This window comes from Squalius cephalus, assembly GCF_949319135.1.
Source record: "Squalius cephalus genome assembly, chromosome: 23".
NCBI classification, from domain to species: domain Eukaryota; kingdom Metazoa; phylum Chordata; class Actinopteri; order Cypriniformes; family Leuciscidae; genus Squalius; species Squalius cephalus.
The window spans coordinates 16,943,179-16,952,880 of NC_137144.1; the positions used below are offsets into that span (position 1 = coordinate 16,943,179).

The 9,702-nt window shown below is 38.9% G+C and overlaps 1 protein-coding gene across 1 annotated transcript; it reads right to left on the minus strand.

Moving 5' to 3' along the window:
• Positions 1–1,050: 1,050 nt before the first annotated feature.
• Positions 1,051–5,135, minus strand: hapln3 (hyaluronan and proteoglycan link protein 3). Its single transcript, XM_079858683.1, has 5 exons — positions 4,299–5,135; positions 3,642–3,815; positions 2,913–3,284; positions 2,459–2,761; positions 1,051–1,710 (listed from the first exon to the last, which is right to left on the minus strand). Exons 2-5 carry the CDS (start codon positions 3,772–3,774, stop codon positions 1,424–1,426), a joined length of 1,095 nt encoding a protein of 364 aa, XP_079714809.1. The 5' UTR covers positions 3,775–3,815; positions 4,299–5,135; the 3' UTR covers positions 1,051–1,423.
• Between the last annotated feature and the right edge of the window lie 4,567 nt (positions 5,136–9,702).

Below are 9,702 nucleotides of genomic sequence, written 5' to 3' on the forward strand. Positions count from 1 at the left end.
TTTTTTAAAAAAAATTGTGTTAAGGTAGAAAAGAAAGTCCAGATCATTTTTTGTCTTCATTTTGAACATTGTTTATCTTTTGATTTATCATTTTACAAACGTCTGTTGTGATATATATTGGGTGTACCAAATGGTACAAAAGCAGTCGCTGTGGTGGTACCCTGTACACCTTTGTACCTAAAGAGTGCATATTAGTACCTCAAATGGTAGGCTACATATTAGAACTTTTTTAAAGGGTACCTATCACCCCAGAGACAGCTTTTGTGCCATTTTTTTCTGACAGCGTTTTTCTTTCTTTAATATAAATGTACTGATGTGAGACACAGGTCAAAACAGTTAATGTGGATATACCCAACTTAACTCAACACACAAGACCTCAATTAAAAGGCAAACAACACCGTGCCTATGACATTTTCTCAAGGGAAAAGAAAATCCTAAAAGCTGATGAATACACCTCTCTTACCTAACACTGTGCATCTTTATGTGCAGTTAGCTGAGTGAAAAAGCCAGACTGAGGAACACTGCTGGCTTTTCATGTGCCTCCCCCGCCCTTCATCTATGTTTGGGAAGCAGGTGTAAATAAGGCACAACTTTGACGCAAAAGCATCCTGGAATCCTGTGGAAAAAAGGGTGGGATAATCATACCCTCTCCCATATTTGTTAAACAGTGACACCGTTATGAATGAGGTCGGCGGTTAGCTCTAACTGAGAGAGTTGTTGTTTGTTTTAGTTCTCTGCGCGATCCCGCTGACTCATTTAAGCGCGCCCCCTGTTGGTCAGGATAAGAAACTACTCAAATGCCATACAGAGGACGGGACAAGGATGATTTATTCCAAAACACAAACAGGCCTTGTCTGCCTGTCTACGTGATTTATAGGGTGGTCTGGACATTTGAAATGGCTGTAAGTAAACACATACAGAATACTTGTTGGTAAAAACTATTTATTGGCAAGACATTTGGCTTTTCGGATGACGACGTCTCATATGACAGTAAGAAGTCATGCATACAAATGTGATACCAGCAGATGGCACAGACTAACTGAGATTGTATTATTTTTTTGCATTAAAATGCTACATAATTCAAGAAATCAAATCATAAAAGCATTTTTAAAAAAGACCCACCACAAACTTCAGGCTTTAACCCTAAAGAAAACATTGTAGAACTACATGCTGAATGAAATGTATAACCACACAAAGCGAGTTAGTTTTAACCTTCAAGTTTTCAAATGTAAATATCCAAATCAGCACTGGGAATGTAGTTTTGCCACACAGTATAATATTGTTGGGGAATTCCAGGACATTTCAAATCAAATCAAGACACAATGCAAACACGTTATTATGATTTGAATATCAGTAGTGTATAAAAATAAGTACTAAACTGTTCATTGTGGTTTTCTAATACATTTGAAATGAATTGTACAGTTTACCAGCGGACTTTGTAGCAATACACGCCATGTTTTAAATGCTTTGGAGGGAAGCCAAAGCTGCGCACACCTGGTTCTGATGTACCACAGTTCACCCTGGGTTGGACGATTGGGTAACGTACACTACCATCAGCCAACCAGCCCGCATCACACTGGTCAAATCCCACAAACCTCCAGGCTGCGTATAACTGGCCAACTTTAGCAATGTGACCTCCATCGTTCTGACAGGCCTCCACCGCTTCAGTGAAATTTAGTTGGATAGGATGTTGCAAGAAGTAGACCTCTCCTGAAGTTGAAGAAAGACATAAGGTAACTTGTCACATCATCCCCTGGTTTCACAGACAGGGCTTAAGACTAGTCCTAGACTAAAATGTAAGTCTGAGCTGTTTCCACTGAAATAAACTTGCACTGACTGATCTTAAAAATATATCAGTGCCTTTTTAGTTTTAAGATGCACATCGGTAATGTTTTTTTCTAAGCATGTTTATAAAAATTACTTAAATGTCCTAATTGATCTATGGTCTAATCCTGGCTTAGTCTAAGCCCTGTCTGTGAAACCGGGCCCATATTTGGTAACTTATACAAATATGACCTCACCTCAGAATTGAATGCCAATAATTGACCCCAGATAGACTGCAGAAGCAAACTATAACTGGCATATAAGGCATGCACAGCTTTAAAATATATGCATGACTGATTAAAATGGGGAAGAAGGCCATTTTATTAATAATCCTTGTTGGCAGGTTGACCCAATATGTCAACCTGAACTTATAGTTATAAAATAGGAAATTTTTCAGAATAAGCCATGCAGCCACAATTACAATATGCCGAGGGGAGTTTACTATTAATCATCTTTGTCTTATTTAAAATATAAAACACCTGTTGAAAGGACAGCTACAGGAAATTTTAAACATTTATCGTTAAAGATTCCATGGAAACACGTGTAGCCTAAACCAAGACTGGATGAAGTTATGCAATGTTATAATAATGTTATATAAAAACTCCACTTGTAAATATATTACAAATATTATTACCTCTAATGGACGAGGTGAAGCAGAAGGCATCAAACCGGTCCAGACTTTTGTCTCGAACGCCATAGCTCCGCACACCAGGTGCCAGGTCAGTGCCGCCACAAGCCTCTCGTGGCACTGAGACAGGATATTGTGCCGTCCCATCAACAAGCCACCCAGCGTTACACCAGTCCAGACCTTCCTGCCAAGCAGCGAAGAGCTGCTCAAAGGTAGCCAGGTGTGCATCTTGCTTCTCGCATGCCTCCTTAGCCTCATGAAAGTTCATCAGATAGCGCCCCCTAGGGGAGAAGTAGGGGAACACCACACCTGTGGAGCACAAGAGCACAATGCACCACTGAAGAAACTGTACTGAACTGTAATATCAGAAATATAACATAATTAAAAAAGAATAATATCGCACAAAATAATAAAATAAAATGATATTGTTTAGGTAACGCGGACTGAGCTCATGACGCACCTCGAAACTTAAGCTGTACAGTCACGCTCTCGTCCTCGAGACCATCAATAATTTCACACCGGTAACGGCCGGTATCGTCGGACTGTATCGGGTTGATGACGAGGGACGCATCGCCTGGGACGCTCCGGCGGAGCCGCACGCGTCCTTTGAAGTCTCCGTAACTCCGGTGACGTGTGCCGATGGCCACCATGACGTCACGTTCCTGCCCTCCGCCGTTTACGGGCAGCCAGAACCACTTGACCCGTGTTCTGCGGGGCGCACTGAGCGCGGGCTCGTAGCGGTAATGACAGGGCAGCGTGACATTACTGCCCTGAACAGCTGACACAAAAGACTCAGGAGATTCAACGTGAAGACGGATCTTGTGGAAGTATACTAAAAAAATTATAAAAAACATTAAATGATTAGGCCTATCTATCTATCTATCTATCTATCTATCTATCTATCTATCTATCTATCTATCTATCTATCTATCTATCTATCTATCTATCTATCTATCTATCTATGGCATAAACCATCCTAAATGTAGGCCTATATTTAAAAAAAATTATACAAGTTCCACTGAATTTAGGCAAATGTTTGTTCTGCAATTTTAAACAATTTGAAATAATAGGCCTAATTCAAAATCTTTATAGCACTTTTAGCTTTTGGAACATGGTAGCTGGTTTGTTATTTTGCACACTTGAAAACACGTGAAAATATCAAGAGCAACTCATAAATAAATCAACTTACTCTCCGTATTTGCATTGCCATTTCCATTTCCATGAACAATGTCCTGATAATAATAGCCATTGGAGTATCGCTGTGCAAAGCTTCCGAGGATCAGGTGCATAAGAAAAACCAGCAGATGGCGTAAAATCCACATAGTCACGGTGTTCCCCTGTGTCCCGCAGATTTCCAACAGTCCTTGCATTTTAAGACAAGCCAAGATGTGTATAAAGATCAGAAATGAGTTCATCAAACAAACCTAACGCAACATAGATTTATCTTTTAGTACTTTTAAAGTCTGATTTATTTAAAAAAGAATTTGATTTGCTCGCCATAACTGATCGTCATACAGTTAACTTAGCCTACAACAATAACTGCATATGTACACATAATTGCTGCTTAACAGAATGCAGAAACAAAAGTAAAAAAGATACAACTAGCTATCCTACATTAAGAGATAGCCTATAAAAAGTAGTTAGCCTACCTTTAGTTAAACTTAGTTCACAAATTCCACAATAGTCAAACTTAAAGATATAGGCTATTACACATTTAACATACAAAGATTTGAAGTCATAATCGAATCAGGCGTTTATTGTAGCCTATTATGTAGTTAAATTCAGCATTCAAAGGATCTGCTAACATGCACATTTATTAAATAATAAAAGAATTTTCGCAACTTACCAATGAAAAAATACTTTCTCAGGCTCCTTTTGCTTCAACTACTCTGTTCATCGTCCGAGGTGAGGGATAATAGCGCTCGATCGCTCTCTCTCTCTGTAATATTGTGGAACCGTGAGGTGACGTCACTCAGGCATCTCTTTTGAAGTTCTCCAGCTCGCGAACAATAATAATTGGGGGGTCTACAAAGCAGGCGAGGGCTGCCGTCCATCATCACGGTATAATTTTACAGCATAAGGTGTGTTGATAATTCCCCAAAACTGAAACTGGAGCTTGTGCTCACGGTGCCAGAGAGAATACACCCATGTCTCTTGTTACGTGGATTTGTCACAAAAAACAACAATTCTTATTGGCCCCAGAGGCCAATGCCTGGCCTAATAACACAGTTGGTAATAATAGAGTCACATTGTCGCATTCTTATTTGTTTTTTTACATTCCTAATGCACAGAGTGTTATAAAGTATGCCCTTTTAGGTGAAAACATAACCTTAAAACATGTAGCCTACAGTAAAAATATATTCACAGACATTAACAGTAATGAAACGGGAATACTACAAAAATTACGCTAATGCAAATTACACACCAGAAGCATGACTGCTGACCTTTGACCGAGGTCTCAAAAAAGATTACCATGGGAAAGTCAGTGGTTGAAATTCCACTTCTCCTCAGTAAAGCCTCCAAAGTGTGCTAATTTTCCAAAGTCAATAGCAGAGGAAAGTATCCAGCCTTGCAGATGTGAAATTTTCCTCTTACTCGTGACCACCAGGGATTCAAAAGTTTGTAGTTCTCTGTCAGCACACCTCTGTCCAGCAGCCAATTGTGTTCATCTTTTATCTCTTCCCCTAAATTCTGACATTTTTTCCTTTTTATTTAGTGCTACAGTTGATGTGAGATCTAAATAGCAAATTTGAAAGAGGAAAGGACTGTTAGACGGCCTTTGGAGGGACCAGGATGTTGGACTGACAGCATCACTCATTATTGTGACCCCTAAATGTACCACATCGCACCGCCCTTTTTCTATCCCTTTCTCTTTTTCAGTCACACTTACCGTAATTCAGTGAACTGTCACGGACAAAATCCAGTAACTCAATCCACCTTATTTTTAAACCACCTTCCGGTGTCTTTAGCTTCCTGATATTTCCAACTGGTATTTCTTATCATATTGTTTTAATGTATTGTCATAATTTTAAACACGTTTGTAGTAGTGCAAATTGTGTTATTCTTCTGATGAACGATAAAAACTTTGACAGCCAATCAAAAAAGCGGCAGAAGATAGAACTGCAGCACGCTTCGAAAAAACAGAACGATATCGTGCGTTGGTGTGGACGCTATTATAGTTATCGTTATCGAAGTTATCGTTCTTGGTGTGAATGGGCCTTTAGTCGCAAAACTCCCGATCACCTTTTGGAAAGACTGGGGGGTTGTTTACATGACAATTTTTAACTAAAAACTGAAAACCTTTTATGTCTTTTGGCCGTTCATTTACTGGACGAAGGAGTTTTGGGGGCCTGCAAACAGCTTTCAAAGTGCAAGTAAAAAAAAAAAAACGATACCTTCATTGTCTCCGTGTAAACTACGAAAAAACGTGAATTTGTGAAAATACACTCGCGCGTATTATGTGTTCAGTCTATAGGCGCATTTATGACATCACCGATTACTGGCCTGGCATGCACAAAACACGTTTTTAGTCGTTTTCGAAGATCCGTGTGAACAGATCGTTTTGACGACATTATCTGTACGTGAAAAACTCGTTTTTAGTACATCGTTGTTGTCGCCGTACAATGGTAAATGTGCCTGCACCTTTCTGGTTATTTAGCAACTAATGAATGAGAAGTCTTGCATAGCTTAGAATAAAAAAGTAATTAAGATAAAAAAGAATTAATTAGCTAATTTACGCTTTGCAAAATAATGTGCATATGAATTCATGAAATCGGGAATGTCGCTTGAGACTAATTCGTCCCTTTGACCAACAGAAACGCTGTTAACAGGGAACATTCTCAGAATTTTGGCTAACGTTCTGGCAAGATTTGCTCAAAGTTATAAAAAAGTTCTTCCACTAATATTAATAGAATGTTCTTTTGTTATCATCTGGTCTTTAATGTTCTCAAAACATTAGCACAAAAACATTATTTATATACAGTGGGGAGAACAAGTATTTGATACACTGCCGATTTTGCAGGTTTTCCTACTAACAAAGCATGTAGAGGTCTGTAATTTTGTATCATAGGTACACGGAATCTAAAACAAAAATCCAGAAAATCACATTGTATGATTTTTAAATAATTAATTTGCATTTTATTGCATGACATAAGTATTTGATCACCTACCAACCAGTAAGAATTCCGGCTCTCACAGACCTTAAGTTTTTCTTTAAGAAGCCCTCCTGTTCTGCTCCTGACAATAGGCAAGCAGCTTGGTAAGAAGGCAACAACTGTTGGCGCAATTATTAGAAAATGGAAGAAGTTCAAGATAACGGTCAATCTCCCTCGGTCTGGGGCACCATGCAAGATCTCACCTCGTGGGGTATCAATGATCATGAGGAAGGTGAGGGATCAGCCCAGAACTACATGGCAGGATCTGGTCAATGACCTGAAGAGAGCTGGGACCACAGTCTCAAAGAAAACCATTAGTAACACACTACGCCGTCATGGATTAAAATCCTGCAGCGCACGCAAGGTCCCCCTGCTCAAGTCAGTGCATGTCCAGGCCTGTCTGAAGTTTGCCAATGACCATCTGGATGATCCAGAGGAGGAATGGGAGAAGGTCATGTGGTCTGATGAGACAAAAATAGAGCTTTTTGGGCTAAACTCCACTCGCCGTGTTTGGAGGAAGAAGAAGGATGAGTACAACCCCAAGAACACCATCCCAGCCGTGAAGCATGGAGGTGGAAACATCATTCTTTGGGGATGCTTTTCTGCAAAGGGGACAGGACGACTGCACCGTATTGAGGGGAGGATGGATGGGGCTATGTATCGCAAAATCTTGGCCAACAACCTCCTTCCCTCAGTAAGAGCATTGAAGATGGGTCGTGGCTGGGTCTTCCAGCATGACAACGACCCAAAACACACAGCCAGGGCAACTAAGGAGTGGCTCCGTAAGAAGCATCTCAAGGTCCTGGAGTGGCCTAGCCAGTCTCCAGACATGAACCCAATAGAAAATCTTTGGAGGGAGCTGAAAGTCCATATTGCCCAGCGACAGCCCCGAAACCTGAAGGATCTGGAGGTCTGTATGGAGGAGTGGGCCAAAATCCCTGCTGCAGTGTGTGCAAACCTGGTCAAGAACACCAGGAAACGTATGATTTCTGTAATTGCAAACAAAGGTTTCTGTACCAAATATAAAGTTCTGCTTTTCTGATGTATCAAATACTTATGTCATGCAATAAAATGCAAATTAATTACTTAAAAATCATACAATGTGATTTTCTGGATTTTGTTTTAGATTCCGTCACTCACAGTTGAAGTGTACCTATGATAAAAATTACAGACTTCTACATGCTTTGTAAGTGGGAAAACCTGCAAAATCGGCAGTGTATCAAATACTTGTTCTCCCTACTGTACATTGTTCATGGAAGGTTTTTTTTCGGAAACATTGTAGTAATACGTCTTTTTTTCCCATTGTTACTACTTGTTTCGGAACGTCCAGAGAAAATTCAAAAAGCAACACCCATAATGTTTACCAAACGATATTGCATAACCGAAAAAACTGTTTGAATGTTCAGAGAACATTCGGAAATAATCCCAGATGGCACAGGTACGTCTCTAAGATGTCTGCTAAAGAGCGCTTAATCTCGAAACCATCTGTTGTGTACAAACATCTAATGAACGTCTTAGAAAAAGCAGTTTTACATACATTCTAAATCATTAACATCTTAAAGACGTTTTCTAAACGTCTATTTAACATCTCTCAAGAAACGTCTTAGAGACATATTGCAGATGTAAATGCAGACATCAAATAGACGTCTCTGATAGCTCAGAAGCTTGGTTTGAAAGTGACTTCTGTGTGAGTTTCGTACATCACTACACTAGTAACGGACAATGGACCTTTTTCCCCACACCTTAACACCTTAAAGGACGGTGAAAAAGAGGGAGCAGATTTACATTGCCTCTCTCACAGATGCTCAGAACATTAGCGACGCATTTGAAGATCCCCAGTCAATTAGTCCCACAACCAAGATGAAAGCCCTCGCCTAAGGCAAGGAACGCCAAGAGCCTTTGAATAGCTGTGGGCTTCACAGAAGCATGAATTTGGCAGCTATCTTCGGGAAGGACATTGTACTCTAATTGTTTGCCCAAAATGAATAGGTTCAAAATGGCTGGATGTAAATGTTTTAGATTCTCCTGACGCACTTGTCAGTCTTAGTTACCACAGCCTGCCAGAGAAAAACTTTCTTCATTTTATTAGAAAAACAAGATGTTTAGGATTTTAAACACTACATCAGACAAATGAAGTTTTGAAATGTTAATAATTACATTGTGAAAATCATTCTAATAAATTCTAAAAAATAATATTTTTTATTTTTAATATTATATTTTCAGTGTCCTTGCTGAATATAAGCATTCATTTATTTCTTTTTTTAACAATAGTGTTGTTTTTTACATGAGGGACAAAAATGATAGGCATTGTGTAGAATCAGTAGTATATACTGTATATTTAGATTACATTTTTTCTTTAAAAAGGAATTTCTTAGGGGTTTTGATCCTTATGAATAAATGCGTTGAGAGGCCTTGAACAATACATGTACATGCTTCCAAACGTCTTTCTTATTCTTGTCGAATGACTATATGCATGTGAATGAAAGGAATTCAGCCACACAGTTTTGTGGGTTTTTGATTTATTTTGGCAGTTTCCAGTGAAACTCTAGTAATACTTGTGTTTATGCTGATGATTTTGACATTGAGGGTGAATTTTAAAAATGTTGACCCAATTTAAAACCCCTCATAAACCTGTCAAGCAATGAGGCGACGAGGCGAGATTTCCTTTGTAGAGATGTTATTAGAAAGCAAAGAAAGTTTGCTCCTGACAAAATATTTGCCACAATACCTCATCCAAAATAGCTTTGTTTTTCCAGAAAAGAATCCTTCCTGGCTTTGCCCATCGGGTGCTGCTGTTTTCCTGCCATTCTTTAGACTATCACTTGATTCTCTCCTGCCTTCCTGCTTTAAGCCTCTATAGAGCAGCTATTAGTATGTCCCCAGTCAATCATCAAAACACATAATAATGCAATAAAATCCTCAAATCATTTTCTTAAACAATCAAATAAAATATTAAATTTACTGTTAAAATAATTGTATAAATTATGTGTCATATATATCATATTATTAGTGATCTTATATAATTAAAAAAATATATATTATATAACAGCATGCTACGGAGAATTCATAACAAGACACAACATGTTTCAAAAGCCA

Bases quoted from the DNA above. Each gene is read 5' to 3' on its own strand.
- hapln3 (XM_079858683.1), bottom strand. From the start codon at position 3,774: ATGTGGATTTTACGCCATCTGCTGGTTTTTCTTATGCACCTGATCCTC. The intron at 3,285-3,641 runs GTAAGTTGATTT...TAATTTTTTTAG, and splicing joins TGGCAATGCAAATACGGAGA to TATACTTCCACAAGATCCGT. The intron at 2,762-2,912 runs GTGCGTCATGAG...TGTGCTCCACAG, and splicing joins TGTACAGCTTAAGTTTCGAG to GTGTGGTGTTCCCCTACTTC.